A 16,987-nucleotide genomic window follows, 5' to 3' on the forward strand; every position below is an offset into this window, starting at 1 on the left:
TCTAATGTGTTGTATTGGAGTTTCAGCTTTAGCATCAGTCCTTCCAAAGAACACCTAGGACTGATCTCCTTTAGGATGGACTGGTTGGATCTCCTTGCAGTCCAAGGGACTCTCAAGAGTCTTCTCCAACACCACAGTTCAAAAGCATCAATTCTTTGGCGCTCAGCTTTCTTCACAGTCCAACTTTCACATCCATACATGACCACAGGAAAAACCATAGCCTTGACTAGACAGACCTTAGTCGGCAAAGTAATGTCTCTGCTTTTTAATATGCTGTCTAGGTTGCTCATAACTTTCCTTCCAAGGGGTAAGCGTCTTTTAATTTCATGGCTACAATCACTATCTGCAATGATTTTGGAGCCCAAAAAAATGAAGTCTGACACTGATTCCCCATCTATTTCCCATGAAGTGATGGGACCAGATGCCATGATCTTCGTTTTCTAAATGTTGGCTTTAAGACGTTTTCACTCTCCACTTTCACTTTCATCAAGAGGCTTTTTAGTTCCTCTTCACTTTCTGCCATAAGGGTGGTATCATCTGCATATCTGAGGTTATTGATAAATCTCCCAGCAATCTTGATCCCAGCTTGTGCTTCTTCCAGCCCAGAGTTTCTCATGATGTACTCTGCATATAAGTTAAATAAGCAGAGTGACAGTATACAGCCTTGGCGTACTCCTTTTCCTATTTGGAACCAGTGTGTTGTTCCATGTCCAGTTCTACCTGTTGCTTCCTGACCTGCATACAGGTTTCTCAAGAGGTAGGTCAGGTGTCTGGTATTTCCATCTCTTCAAGAATTTTCCACAGTTTATTGTGATCCACACAGTCAAAGGCTTTGGCATAGTCAAGCAGAAAGAGATGTTTTTCTGGAACTCTCTTGCTTTTTCCATGATCCAGCGGATGTTGACAATTTGATCTCTGGCTCCTCTGCCTTTTCTAAAACCAGCTTGAACATCTGGAAGTTCACGGTTCACGTATTGCTGAAACCTGGCTTGGAGAATTTTGAGCATTACTTTACTAGCATGTGAGATGAGAGCAATTGTGCGGTAATTTGAGCATTCTTTTGCATTGCCTTTCTTTGGGATTGGAATGAAAACTGACTTTTTCCAGTCCTGTGGCCACTGCTGAGTTTTCCAAATTTGCTGGCATATTGAGTGCAGTACTTTCACAGCATCATCTTTCAGGATTTGAAACAACTCAACTGGAATTCCATCACCTCCACTAGCTTTGTTCATAGTGATGCTTTCTAAGGCCCACTTGACTTCACATTCCAGGATGTCTGGCTCCAGGTGAGTGATCACATCATTGTGATTATCCGGGTCGTGAAGATCTTTTTTGTACAGTTCTTCTGTGTATTCTTGCCACCTCTTCTTAATATCTTCTGCTTCTGTTAGGTCCATACCATTTCTGTCCTTTATCGAGCCCATCTTTGCATGAAATATTCTCTTGGTATCTCTAATTTTCTTGAAGAGATCTCTTGTCTTTCCCATTCTGTTGTTTTCCTCTATTTCTTTGCATTGATTGCTGAGGAAGGCTGAAACTCTAATACTCTAGCCACCTCATGCAAAGAGTTGACTCATTGGAAAAGACTGATGCTGGGAGGGATTGGGGGCAGGAGGAGAAGGGGACGACAGAGGATGAGGTGGTTGGATGGCATCACTGACTTGATGGACATTAGTTTGAGTGAACTCCGGGAGATGGTGATGGACAGGGAGGCCTGGCATGCTGCAATTAATGGGGTCAGACACGACTGAGCGAGTGAACTGAATTGAATGTGTTGTATGGGGTCTCAAGTCATATTTTCACTTTTTTTTTTTTAAGAGGTCAGGGCATAATTTATTATTATTCTTTTGTGGCCAGTATATTTCAAGTTACATATTCTCAGGAGTGTTTATGGGTTCTCCAGGTGGCGCAGTGGTAAAGAATCCGACTGCCAATGCAGGAGATGCAGTTTCGATCCCTGATCTGGGAAGACCCCCTGGAGTAGGAAATGGCAATCGCTCCAGTATTCTTGCCCGGAAAATTCCATGAACAGACAGAGGAGCCTGGCAGGCTACAGTCCATGGACTCGCAAAGAGTCAGGCACAACTGAGTGACTGAGCACACACATACACAAGGGGTGTTTATGCAGGAAGTAATCATCTTAGATCTTTTTTCATATACTTGAAAAGGAAATTATTCACGTTAACAAGAAGGAAGTAATAATACTATTGGTGCTATTGTATCTTTTAATGGAAAATGTCTACATTTCTGATATTAAAATAATAGTCTTATGTTGGCATAGCATTTGTCTTTTTACAAAGCACTCTCCTGGATGTTACTCATTCAATGGTGTGGTTTGGATTTTCTGACATTAACCTGTTACTTTCTACTTTGAGAACCCTAAAGTGACCTATGAAATAATGAGTAGTTAATTTTATGTATAAATCTTACTAAGTGAAAACCTACCAAATTTTCTTTACAGTAGAGAAGAAATTTGCTGAAGAATGCTTTCAAGCACAAACTGATGAATGACTGCCTCCAAATTTCAAGAAAACACTTCTCTAACCACAGGACTTCTAGATGTTTCACAGGACCTTTCCTGTGACCTGGTCCTTTAGCCAACATTCTACAGAAACTGATGTTTCTACTCAAATAAGGAAACTGGGTGAAGGTGTAGATTTTAAATAATAATGGCCTGATTCTTTGCTGAAGTGCTTTATACTTAAACAAAAACCTTACCGCCAAATATACCAAGATACACTTCTTTCATTAAGTGAATTACTAGCGTTTCTATGCCTGGAATGTTATGTATGTTTTATTTACTAGATGTTTACATTTTGGGAAGGAAAACAGTATTCTTTGTTAAAAAATTGAATATTTGTTATTTGCTGTTCCCAACTGAGATCTTTATACCATAACAAAATTTGCTCTTTTCTCATGAATTTATAATTTCTAAATGAAGACAGGCAAGTATAAAATTGGGGGAAGAATGGGCTTTGTTAATCAAATGATGTCTTGATTTTTCTAAATGAGGAGATTGTTTTATTTTCAACACTAAGCATGGGATCTGTTTCTTAGCAACCTTGTTTGCAAAGATGAATGTTGTTTTCTGTATGAGACTGCCCCATCCAGTATATGCAGCAGATTTGATCTTCGTCATAAGTTCCTCTACTTTATAGGGGTGGTTTTACTTAAAAAAAATACTAAATTATTTCATATTTAAATGTGATCTACAGAGCATTGCAAATGATTTTTTTAAAGTAATGTGAAAATATGACAACCTAAATGAATTTTTAATGTCACAGCTGTATTATTTTGATGATGTGCGTTTGATTTAATTTGGGACACTTAAAGGAATACTTTATTTGTGTTTGTTTTAATCTTTGAAGAACTTGGAAATAAAATTTCTGCTTAATTTCTACTAATGACAGCAACATTTTATGTCTGATTTTGTTTTAAGGCTTCATAGATTTTGTTTGCTTGGGCGATTGAGTGCTGAAAGTGGGAAGTGAAATTTTTGTTTACAAGTCCTTGTAGAATTTTGTGAAAAATAGGTATAATATGCAGAAATATCTCAATTACTGGCAACATTTGCTCTTTGAGATAGCTATGTATTCTTGTTGTTCACTCGCTAAGTCGTGTCCAACTCTGGAACCCCATGGACTGCAGCATGGCCTGGCTTCCCTGTCCTTCGCTATCTCCTAAGTTTGCTCAGATTCATGTCCATTGAGTCAGTGATGCCATCCAACCATCTCATCCTCTGTCGCCCCCTTCTCCTCCTGCCTTCAATCTTTCCCAGCATCAGGGTCTTTTCCAGTGAGTCAGCTCTTCGAATCAGGTGGCTCAAGTATTGGAGCTTCAGCTTCAGCATCAGTCCTTCCAGTGAATATTCAACATTGATTTCCTGTAGGATTGACTGGTTTAATCTCCTTGCTGTCCAAGGGACTTTCAAGAGTCTTCTCCAGCACCACAATTCAAAGGTATCAATTTTTCAGCGTTTAGCCTTCTTTATGGTCCAGCTGTCACATCCATACTGGAAAAACCGTAGCTTTGACTATAGGGACCTTTGTCGGCAAAGTGATGTCTGCTTTTTAATACACTGTCTAGCTATGGATAAATCCATGGATAAATGGGGATATCTTTGAACATAAGTAGTGTTACAGTAGAGAATGTAGAAGTCATTAGTTGGAACTCCTTTAACTTCCAGCCACTAAACTTCCAAATCTAAGTGATCTAAATCCCCCTTCCATGGGATCAAAATTCAGATGTCCCTTTTTTAACCCATTTATTCATTCTGTGGATCTGTTTGATCTTCTCTGAAGTGTCATATTATCAATTGTCCTTTCTGTCCTTTATCTTCAATTTCTCTGTTGGATTCTTTTTATTAGCATTTAAACATTTTCTATTCTCCATCTTAACAACAATAAGCATTTAGAAAAGTCTCCATTAAAAAAACACATTTTCAGTTATAAAAGATGAGTAAGCCTTAGAGATCTACTGTTCAGCACAGTGCCTATAGTTAAGATTGCTGTACTATTTACGTTAAAATTTGCTAAGGGGATAAATTTTATGTTAATCGTTCTTATCACAAAAATAATAAGGCAGGAAGAAACTTTTGGAAGTGATGGGTAAGTTTATGGCATAGATTGTGTTGTGGTTTCATAGGTATATACTTATCTCCAAACTCATTAAGTTGTATACATTAATTATGTACAGCTTTTGATGTGTCAGGAAAAAAAAAAACACCTCTTGATTTCACTTTCTCTTTGGCAAAAACTTGGTAAGATAGTACAAGAAAAATATAGACATCTCACATATGAATATAGTTGTGTCTTAAATATAAGCAAATCAAGTTCAGTAGTTTATCAAGAGAGAAAATACAAGCTGACAAAGCTAGTTCAACATAAGCAAAGCATTGTTATTCTTTACATGAGGGGTTTAAAGAAGAGAATTTATGCCAGCAAGTCATTTGATAAAATTCAGTAGTTGTTCGGAATAAAAACAAAGTGAGTTCATGAAATGAGAAAGAAATTATAGATGATAAAGGCAGTTTATTAAAACCAACAGTAAATTTCATATTACACGGTGAAATGTGGGAGCATTCGGTATATTAGAAACAATCAAGATACTTTTTTAATCACCACTATTATTCAGCATTACGTTGGAAGTCTTAGCTAATGCAATAAGATGAAAAAATGAAATGGTGTAAACATTTAAGAATATCTGTATTTATGGGTTATATAATTTTACACTTTGAAAACTCAAGAGTTTAGTAAAAAATATTTGGATTTATAATACAGTTTAGGAGGGTGGCTAAATATAAAGTAAATATAAAAAAATGAAAAGTATTTTCTACACAGACAATAGTTAAAAATGGAAATGGACACATCTTTGTAAACCAACTATAATTTTAAAAGTAGAAATGCAAACTTTATCCCATTTCTACTTTAATGACAGCTATAAAAAATACCGAGAATTCATTTAACAAAAGTGCAAGAATCAAAAATTTTACCAATGTTTATAGAACAGAATCTAAAATTTCAGGATTATAGGACAATGTCATTAAAATGCAATCTTACTAAAATTTATGTAGATTTATTGGAATTCCTTTTTTATTTTTTAAGGGAAGCTAGTTAAAATAACTGAAAGTTTATATGGAAAATCAAGTTTCCAAGAATAGCTTTTAAAACTGTGTGTGTGAGTGTGTATAAAACATGGTAGGGTAAAACTTGCCTTACCAGGTACTAACTTACTTTGAAACTGCTGAATCAAAATGATATGACTGAAAAAAAACAAATTCAAAATAAACAATATTATTGTGGTCCTAGGAACAGACAAATAGATGATTGAATTGATCATAATAGTGCAGAAGTAGGCCTGATTTTTTTTTTCCCTATTCAAGGGAAACAAATGGTGTTGGCATTATTGGCTATCCATTCAGAAGGAAATAAAATTGGGCCTGTATTATACTCTGTAAAAAAAATTCCACATAGGTTAAAGAAAGGTGATACAAAGGCATCAGACGAAAAGTTAGAATAGTAGTGTACCTTCAGGGTAAAAGAGGGCTTCCTAAAAAAAGCAGGAAACCCAGAAATCAAAAAAGAAAAGAGGTGTATACTTGATCAAATTAAATGTAAACAATTTAAATAAGCGATTTAAATAGGTAAGTATGAAATTTAAAATTCTTGTACAGGAAAAAACAATAAACCAAATAAAAAAGCAAAAGCAGAAGACGTGTTTTTTTTCTGCTTTCATTTTGGATTGCTACAGTTTGCACTCCCCATCCCCACCAACCCAGGCTACTCCCACTTATTATAATTGTTGGATTGTTTGCTTTAGGGCAGGCTTATTTGGGGAGAAAAACCAGACTCTTAACTGTGAGAGGCAAAGAGTGGGACACCCTGGTGTTTATGCCCAGTTGTATGCTGAGTCTCAGTGACAAGGGAAGGAGTATCACCTCGCCCCCTACGAATGCAAGGGGCAGCTGATGTTCTGATGAGTCTGACAAAGTTTGGGCTGGGCCTAGGAACTTTTTGGGTAAAGCCACTCAAAGGTCCTCAGAGGTGAGTATCACAACTACCAGTCATAGATCTAAATTTGGGCAAGTAACTCCCCTTCAAACCTAAAAAAACCTAATGGGGAAATGCTCTGAGAGAAAGAATGGAAGTTTCCATGGCAAGAAACTGGGAAGTTGGGACTATTCTAAATAACTTCATGTGATGTGTTTGGGAGAGGATCTTGGAGGCCGGACTGACACTTGTAAGCCCCTAATAATGGCCTCTCCAGACCCTTCAGGCTTCTATGGACCAACCCAACTGCTTCAGTTGGTGCTGAAGCAGAGCTCATTTGCTTTATTCTCTGCTCCTAGGGTACCAACACAAGACCTGTCTCTCAGTAATACCTCTGATAATGGGCTTCCCAGGTGGCGCAGTGGTGAAGAATCCACCTGCTGATGCTGGAGACTCGGGTTAGATCCCTGGGTCAGGAAGATTCCCTAAAGGAGGAAATGGCTCCCTGCTGCAGTATTCTTGCCTCTGATGGGCACCAGCACAAGAGGCTGCTCCAGGCCCAGACAGAGTGAATGTGTCCTTAAACACCAAGCATCACTGAGAAATGCAGGCAGAAGGGCTCAGGTGCTTTCACTGCGTTTGGTGAGGAGGCAGAGGGGTGTGTGTTGATAGCTTGGCTCAGTCTAGGGCGTTGAAGAAACTCCTTTCCTCTGCAAGCTGATTAAAGATGGGATCAAGGAGATCTGCAAGCTGGGAAGACAGCCTTACCTTGGTATAAGAGCAAACCTGCTGAAACTTTAAGAAAGTACAATAGAAATTCTAATAAAATTTCCAGAAATAGTTTCTCTTTGAACTTTCCACCCTCCACATACTCAAGCAAAACCAAACATCCTATATATAAATACAAGTGTAGTAAAAGAGTAACAGAGTTGATGTAAAGTCAAGCCTGCTTCCAAAAGGAGGATGTGTATCAAACACTGAAGAGAAATCAAGTGAGGTGATGTCTGAATGTCCATTGGATCTCAGAAGGTAGAAATCAGTTTTGGTAGTAACAGGATGACCATTTCAGAAACCAGTAGAGAGACAGGAAGAATGTGCCTATGGTCTTCAACCAGTTTTGCTAAAGTAATGTTCAAAATCCATGTACCTCCATTTTGCTGGTGGTGCTCATTTGCTTTATTCTCTGCTCCTAGGTTACCAACACAAGATCTGCCTCTCAATAATACCACTGATAATGGGCTTCCCAGGTGGCACAGTGGTGAAGAATCCACCTGCCGATGCTGGAGACTCAGGTTAAATCCCTGGGTCAGGAAGATTCCCTGAAGGAGGAAATGGCTCCCTGCTGCAGTATTCTTGCCTCCCTTGCAGTATTCTTGCCTCCCTTGCAGTATTCTTGACTTAATCAGTTAAGTCACATCCAACTCTTGGTGATCCCATAGACTGTAGCCTGCCAGGCTCCTCTATCCATAGGCTTTCCCAGGCAAGAAAACTGGAGGAGGTTGCCGTTTCCTTCTCCAGAGGATCTACTCAACCCAGGGATCGAACCTACATTGCTTGTATAGCTGGTGGATTGTTTACCACTGAGCCACCAGAGATTCCCATACCTCCATTTTAGAGACATATAAAAGTTTCATTATAACTCTGAGTAGCAGCAAAGAATAAAATTTTATTAGAAATATTGACATTTTAAAATAAAACATCTTTCTTTTAAATGTATTCAATGAAATATTACTACAGGAATTAGAAATCTACAATAATCCATTTAAAAATATACCAAGTATCCTCTCCAACCGTACAGGAAAGCATTCTGTCTCCCAAATACTGACACTTGATATTATGAATTCTCAAAAATTTTGCTGATCTGATAGGTGAAAAAATAGTAACTTATTGTTTTAATATGCATTTGCCTGATAAATAATGAAGCTACATACGGTTTTTATTTTTGTTTCTTCTGTGAAATATATATTCAAATTTTGCACAATTTTCTATTACGTTGTCTTTTGCCTATCAATTTGTAGGAATTCGTTGTATATTAGGAATGTAAGCCCTTTTGCTATCATGTGGGTAGCAAATGTTTTCTCTTAGTGATTTGTTTGAATATTTTGTTTGTGATGACAACATTTTGATTGGAAGTTCTCTAACTTCAATTTTGCCCTAGGTTTTTAAGTTAGTGGTGGAGGGTGGACTGTGGTGATCTTCACTTCTGAACTCAGAGGATCAGACTGAGATGGAAGCTCTTTTCAAAGACTTGCTGGAGGCAGCGGGCCTTTGAGGAGACAACAAAATAACCCTTTGATTATACATCCAGTAAGGTTTTCTGCCTCTCTTTTATAAAAAGGGCTCAAGAAACTTAGGTGAACTGGGAAGATATTTGGATTTTATAACAATATTTTGCTAATTAGAATACTTACAAAGATAAACTATAAAGTAGAATATATATTATGAAAATTTAATATAGGAACATCAAGAACATCTAAGAACAATTGCATTTTCTTTGATATATGATCAAATCTAAATAATTTTATTACTGGTTTATCATTAAAAAAAAAAACAATGAAATGTGGCATGCAGCTCTAATCTTTCTTTCAAAAAAACCTCAGACGAGTTTGTCCGTCAAGTCTACCAGGGACTTTTTCATACACAAGACGTTGTTTTTTGAATTGCGGTAGTCGTAAGGACGTGAAATCTGTTAAAAGGAAAAAAAAGAAAGTTGTTTTATTTCTGATAATAGTAAGTGTAACTATTTTTTCTCAAATGCTCAGGTGGATCTTGTCTCTTTATCATTTATTTACAGTGTTGAAATGTCCAAACTGAGATAAAATAGTGACTATTAAAAATTAAATTTTTAGCATAAATGTGCCTATTCTTAAAGGCCTGATACTAATTAGTGTAAGACACATGTATGTGTACGTTCTTGTCTTGCACAAACAATTAAATCTCCCCGGATTTAAGACTCTTGCTTTTACGTTTTCCTTCATTAAGTCTGTTTCTTAGAGTCTGTCTGTAATGTTGAAGAATTTATCCTGAGCTCTGATCATGGATGGACTCACCTTTCATGACTGTGTTAGATGTGACACAGTTTGAAATATTCTAGATTTGTATACTTACAGAGGTCGATTGATTAATAAAAAGAGAAGCTAAAATATTTAGAATGGTAGTAATTATTCCCAGCAATATAGTCTTATACCTGCCAGTGATGGATACATTTTGAGGAAATTTAAAAGGCAATGCAGTAGATAGTTTTTATCACAGAGACCACAAATATACATTCAAGACAAATGGAAAATTATCTTGATGTTATACCAATAGCTCTGGACAAATTTATGTCAGAACTTGACAGAGTACAAATAAAGAACACAATAAATTAATTTCATTTGAATGTAGATATGAAAATCAATAATAAATAGTAACCATATTCAATAGCATATTTTAAAAAATCATTCCTTAAAAGCCACTTAGGGTCATCACACAAATGACATAAATGATTGATTGTTAGTATACCTGTAAATGTTGAGTGATATTAATGTCAAGAGAGAAAACATTTTGATTTTCGCCAATAGAAACCAAAAAGAGTTTGAAATAAAATTCAGCATTTATTTCTTGCAAAAGTTCTTACAAAACTAGGGAAATAATATTTCCCCTTAAAGTCAGGAAAAAACAAATTATGACTATTTATGGGACCAAATCTAAATTTTGGGAATCCTAGAACTTACATAGTTTGGGGATTCTGTTTTAATAAAACAAAGAATTTAAGATTCTTTGGCCTCACAGAATGGTCTGTGTAAAAGAGGAGTTTTGAAACTTCCAGCTTCTCCTTTCTTTTTGTTTGTTTCTCCCCATCATAGTAAGGCCATCTTTGTATAGCCATCAGAACTTAATATTTTGTTTTAAATGCTCAGACCAATGCAATAAGAAATACACAAAAGGTATAATAACCAAAAATGGGAAAATAAAGTCCTTTTAAAAACTGATATGATTAAATGTTCAAAAACATCCATTGTAAAATAGAGCGCCAATAGTAGTATCTATTTAATAGGACTGACAGAATTAAATAATTCACATAAAGGGAATATAATAAGTTTTTAATAAATATTAGCTCATTAAATATCCCAGCTTGACAAAGAGGCTACTTTTCTAATTGGCTAATTTCTTTACTTAGTTTTTGTTACTTTTAGACTTCTGCTTGACTTAGATTTGTTCTGTGTTTTTTTTAATAAATTAATTTTTTTGTTGAAGGGTAATTGCTTTACAGAATTTTGCTGTTTTCTGTCAGACCTCAATGTGAATCATCCATAACTTCTTCAGTTGAATGCTTAGTTCATCTAAAGTTACAAGATTTTGACATAATTTTTTTGCATTTATTTTCATAAAAGTCTATAATTAGAATTTTGATTTTTTTGATGCCAAAGTTATTGAAGATTCTTAAGTGTAGTAATTAGAACAAAATTTTGTTTTAATTTGGAGATGATTCTATCTTTTAAAATTACTTTAGAGAGTAGTTTTATCAACTATTGAATCATGTTACCTGTTAATGAGTTGTTGTCTCCTGAGTTAGATGAAGACTCAGAGTGCCTTTTCTGTCCTAAACATTTTCCAGCTCTTTGGTAGAAATAAAGACTGTTGAATTCTTTTTGATTTACATTAGAATCAGAAGCACAGGATAAATCCAAACTGGGGACAGATGGTGATTCTTTCCAGAAAGTCTTTTTAGTCCCAGCATTTGAACTTTCACAGATGAAGCCTTCTAACTCATCCGACTGATATTTTTGCTGATTAATGAATAAATTATCTTTCTGAGAGTACCATTTGTCACATGTACTCTGCTGTGCACCACTCTGTAAACTGAATGAATGATTCTGTTGTTCCCATACATTTCTCTTAAAGTTCCAATGAAGAGGAGGTTGAGAACCCTCAAGTGAAAGGACAGGAGCTGACAATTCTTTTTTTATAGGTCCTTTTTTTTCATGTGTTCCCTTTTTCTGATAACTTATAAAGTGAGGGGTGACTGTCTTCTGAGTGTCGATTGGTGATATTATAGTTTCATAATTCATTTCTGTTAGACCCAAAGAAAAGACATCTGACTCTGAATCATTCTGGTTCAGAAGAGAATTACCAGACACATTCCTTGCTTCTGTATTAGTCAGAACAGAATTATTCTGTACCAAGTTACGGTTACAACTAGACTCTTTCCAGTGGCTGGTCTGATTGCAAGAACTCACAGATGGTAAAATGCCTGGCATTTCTTTTACTTCCATAAGGGAGGAGGTATAATTTGAAGTGCTGTTGGTGTCTTCATGTACTGTCTCTCCTAAGTCTGAATATTGATAATTATTATGTTCTTGAATGACAGAATCTGAAGAGCCAGAAGCTGAACTCTGAGAAGTAAAGGTTCTAGTCTGATCCCTGTTTTCCTGAGGTGATGAAATTTGAGGTGATTTTGTTGTGGAAGGACTAATCTTGAATAAGGAAGTGATGCCACAAAAATGCTAAAAAATTTATAAAGTTAATTAATATAATAAATATGTAACATAAAAATTCATGAAATAAATATAATGATGCTTAACTATATGGAAATAAGGAAAACTATAAATAAGTAGTCCATTCAAAGATATTATATTGATCTATGAGAACAGAACATAATTTGGCTCCCATTAAAAGAAAAACTTATTGTAATTTGCATCTATTTCCTAATCACTTAAAACAGAATTTTTAGTTACACAAGTTATTCATGAATACCATTTCCTTCATAAAAACTAAAGAGACTTACTGATAAGTCTAAAGTTCTCTTTAACTACTATAATGAAGGCATCAGAACTGTTTGGAAGAGATGATGTAAACACATAAGAATAGAGTGTAATTAAATATCTGTGGGCATAGTAATACTTCAAAATGATCTGCAATGTGATAAATGATTTGTGCAGAATTATAACTTTAAAATGTATAATGTGTTTGACAACTAGTGAGAATTCTATATGAAATTTAGCTTAAGTAAATTATTTCTTCACCCTTTGAAGTCCAAAACAAACTTGGATACCTTCATTTTGAAAACCATTATGGTGAAAATAGATACTCAAATGCAAAGGAAATAGACTCATAGAAGAATATGGATTTCAAATAACTAACCTTTAACACTTTTTCTGGAACTTCAGGCAGGAGTTCCTGAAGTTGACAAAGAGTTGCTAACAATATCCAGTTCAGTGAAGGTCCTTTATTTAACATGAGCTGAGCCACCAATGGAGTAACACTTGGAAAATCAAGTAAGTACATTTCTTCCTAGAAAAACGTTGAAGGAATAATCAGAAGTGGTCTTTTTACTCTGCTCACTCCAGCAGATTAAAATTGATGTCATTGTACCTACCACTCAATTTGAGATGCTTGGGGGAAAAAGTATGGCCAGGAGGGAAATAAATTTGTCTGTCAGTAAAGATTCTAACACCCAGAATTGGGAAGGATCTTAAAGTTCATTGAGTCTAACCACTCATCCAAAGTGATTCATTATAATTCATATCCTTCAAATGACAATTGTTATCTAATGATAGCTCTTCTAATGAGAAACCTTTTAGGGGACTTCATTATATAGCTCAAGATTTTTTCAGCTCTCTGTAGACCGTATGCCATCATAGTTTGGTTAAAATAAACCATGTGCATGATGTCTAACAGATGTTACAATTTCAGAAAAGGCTTATTGTGAAGAGTATAGGAAGAACTTCTATCTAAGTCTAGAAGTATATGTTTTCAGAAAGATCTCATAAATATCTAGAAATGTAGCAGCCACATTTATTACTAAATTCCTTTTGTTTTTTCTGGGTTACATTGACTTTTTGCACCTTCTTTGATTTTATCAAATGACAGACATGTTAGTAGATTGGACATGGCTTGGTAGGAAGGAAATTGCATATACATACACACAAAAATGTTCTAACCATACCGATACTTGCTGAGAGTACCCATACTTGCTGATAGTTCTATATTCTGTTTATGCAAATAAAAGTCCTATGGTTTAATATATATGAATATTTTATTTGTTTTATAATTTTATTTTTTGAGTAGGTAAAATAGTCACATGGTTCAAAATTCAAAAGGACTAAAAGGTGTATTTAAGTCCCATTCCTACTCCACTACCTCAGTTTTCTCTAGAGATAATCAATGATATCATTTTGTGGTATCTTTCCTGAGATATTTTATTCATTTGTAAATGAATACATATTAATTTCCCCCTTTCTTACACAAATAGTAGTGTACTGGATGCTCTGCACTGCAACTTTTACATTTCATTTAATATATTTTCAAAGTCATTCCATGTTAGTACATAATGATCTCCATCCTCTTTCCATGATTTTAGGATTTGAATATATTTAAAAATAAGGTAACAGAAACACTAGGTTGGTATGAGAACCTGGAAATATTTATGCTTAAGCAAAAGGAATTTATAAAAATTAACTACCTAATCTTCTAACTATTTCATAACTCTACTTTCACTTTGAATTACATAATTGAATTACTGATGAATCATGGAATGATAGAATTGTGCAATTCTCATATCTACTATTCTTGAATGTTTAAATGTAGAAATTAGAAAAACTATTATATTCTTAAAATATTAGACATTGAAGCCATTAGATCACCCTAAAACAAGTTCATTTTGAAAGTTAATGAAATAAGATCCCATTAAAATAGCTCTATGAAGTTGAAAAATACTCATAGTTCTGGAAAATTGTCTAAATAAATGTTACGCATTATGGCATATTGTTACATATGCTCATGCAAGCATGATAGAACAAGAAAATGCTACCAGAAAGAGAATTCAAGTATATATATTTATATTTGCTCTGCAAATCTCTAATTTATATGTTTGCAAATAAACCTTAGATGGTGCAACTTTAAGCCAGGACTTATCCAACCATTGGTGAGGATCTCTTTTCGAGGTCATCAAATTGTGGTCAGCAATTTGTCGAATCATCAGTGCAGTCTCTTCCACTCCTGGGGCAATTATAAGCTAAAATACATTTTTTATGTTAGATTAAAGGGAATACTAGGAAGCAAAATATATCATTCAAAAATTGTTTACAATTTGAAGAAACAAAACCCCAGTAGATTCTAATCTTTGAACACTATTTTGGACTATAAAGAAAGCTGAGCACTGAAGAATTGATGTTTTTGAACTGTGGTGTTGGAGAAGACTCTTGAGAGTCCCTTGGACTGCAGGAGATCCAACCAGTCCATCCTAAAGGAGATCAGTCCTGAGTGTTCACTGGAAGGACTGATACTGAAGCTGAAACTCCAATACTTTGGCCACCTGATGCGAAGAGCTGACTCATTGGAAAAGACCCTGATGCTGGGAAAGATTGAAGGCGGAAGGAGAAGGGGATGACAGAGGATGAGATGGTTGGATGGGATCACCGACTCAGTGGACATGAGTTTGAGTAAACTCCGGAAGTTGGTGATAGACAGGGAGGCCTGGCGTGCTGCAGTCCATGGGGTCCCAAAGAGTTGGACACGACTGAGCGACCGAACTGAACTGAACTTAGATACAATTTACTAATTTATCTATGTAAAATTCAGGAGGTTTCATTTGTGAGGATAAACAATTTACTTTCCTTCCTTAAATATGATATCCTTATAGTTTCTAATTTTTGGAATTAAATTGTTTTTCTTCACTTCCATTTGGCATTTATTAGTATAGTCTTTTAAACATATTTGGTGTTTAATTTCATCTGTATTAGAAGAAAAAGCAATTTGGATGTCACTAGTAATATTTAATATTTTGCTTTTTTGTAGGTTAAACCTAATAGTTCTCAAGTAAAAATAAGAATGAAAGATATAGTGCAAGATTTTTAAAAAACAAAGTTGAAAAATAAGGATGTTTACAGATTAATTTGATGCTGTATTCAAAAACAAAAATATGTTTTGATTTAATATATTTTCTGGAACTGTTCATCCAGTCATGGCTTACTTGATGGTAAGATACCCCTGCCGATGTGTATGTGTTAAAACTGCATGCTCGGTCACTCAGTCGTGTCTGACTCTGTGACACTGTGAACTGTAGCCCTCCAGGCTCCTCTGTCTATGGGATTGCCCAGGCAAGAATAATGGAGTGGGTTGCCATTTCCTCCTCCAGGGGATCTTCCTGACCCAGAGATCGAACCTGCATCTCCTGCATTGGCAGGTGGGTTCTTCACCACTGAGCCACCTGAGAAGTGTTAAACTTAACTCTAAAAGGAGTTTTAATACCCCCGACTTCCTGTCTGTCGCTTATGTTTTCCTCCATGCCCGTCTCTCTTCTGAAATGCCAGCCTTTTCCTTCCGCTTTCATATCTACTTTTATCTTCTTCATCTTTTGGATTTTGTTTACAGAAAAATAACTAATTCATGGGTTAGCATGAATTTAAAGTGGATGGAGAATACTGCCCTAAACAATCATATCTTAATAATATAAATATTCTGTCCAGTGGTGGAAACTTAAGAAACAAAGACTGTACAAACCTCACAAAAATAATTATGACATTTTCTTTTCTTTCACAAGAAAAACAAATACAAAGCAATGGACATGAGTTCAAGCAAATTCCTGGAAATAGTGAAGGACAGGGAAGCCTGGAATGCTGCAGTCCCTGGGGTCACAAAGAGTTAGATATGACTTAGTGACTGAACAATAACATATGCATACTAAAGAAGGACTTTCTTTATATTAAATATACAGAATACACAGAAATATACTGTTTGATTCCAGATTTATTTTATTAAAAGTTTTGGCTGTTTTAAGAAGATCTGAGACATTTAAATATAAATTTTATTTTAAAGGGCATAATTTTATAATGGTAATGACTATTACCTATCCTTTAGGGTGAGGATTCTGGAGCTCCTAGCTAGACTTTGGGAGATTCAAGAACCCCCGCCTAACATTGTTTTCAAAAATGTGCATGTGTGTATCTATACATTTTTCTACAAAGAGAGTTCTTAAGAAATTGACAGAACTTTTTTTGAATTTTAGAGTAAAATATGGGATGAAATACTAACAGTAAAATATTAGCAGTATTTTCTTTTAGTTTAAGAAGATATATTTAAATTTCCCAATACTCCTTTTATGGCTAGGCTTTCCAGATGCTTGGAAATGAAAAAGTAATCCAACCTGATGGATTGTTTTTGGCTTGAAAAGCCAAAAATGCAAAAGGCCAAGAAATGCAAAAAAGCAAAATGGCTGTCTGAGGAGGCCTTATAAATAACTTGAAAACAAGAGAAGTGAAAAGCAAAGAGCAAAGATATACCCATTTGCATGCAGAGGTCCAAAGAATAGCAAGGAGAGATAAGAAAGCCTTCCTCAGTGATCAGTGCAAAGAAATAGAGGAAAACAATAAAATGGGAAAGACTACAGATCTCTTCAAGAAAATTAGAGAACACTTCAAGAAAATTAGGGAACATTTCATGCAAAGATGGGCTCGATAAAGGACAGAAATGGTATGGATCTAACAGAAGCAGAAGATGTTAAGAAGAGGTGGCAAGAA

At 35.3% G+C, this 16,987-nt stretch overlaps 1 protein-coding gene across 1 annotated transcript in view; it reads right to left on the reverse strand.

The window, feature by feature from the left end:
• Positions 1 to 9,073: 9,073 nt before the first annotated feature.
• Positions 9,074 to 16,987, reverse strand: part of SHOC1 (shortage in chiasmata 1) — an 88,301-nt gene continuing 80,387 nt past the window's right edge. Inside the window, exons 24-27 of the mRNA XM_052645292.1 lie at positions 14,353 to 14,484; positions 12,612 to 12,761; positions 11,014 to 11,974; positions 9,074 to 9,174 (exon numbers count right to left, since the gene is read on the reverse strand). Coding sequence (XP_052501252.1) covers positions 9,074 to 9,174; positions 11,014 to 11,974; positions 12,612 to 12,761; positions 14,353 to 14,484 — 1,344 coding nt within the window. The remainder of the gene's footprint in view (positions 9,175 to 11,013; positions 11,975 to 12,611; positions 12,762 to 14,352; positions 14,485 to 16,987) is intronic.

Source organism: Budorcas taxicolor, chromosome 8 (genome assembly GCF_023091745.1).
Source record: "Budorcas taxicolor isolate Tak-1 chromosome 8, Takin1.1, whole genome shotgun sequence".
Taxonomy (NCBI): domain Eukaryota; kingdom Metazoa; phylum Chordata; class Mammalia; order Artiodactyla; family Bovidae; genus Budorcas; species Budorcas taxicolor.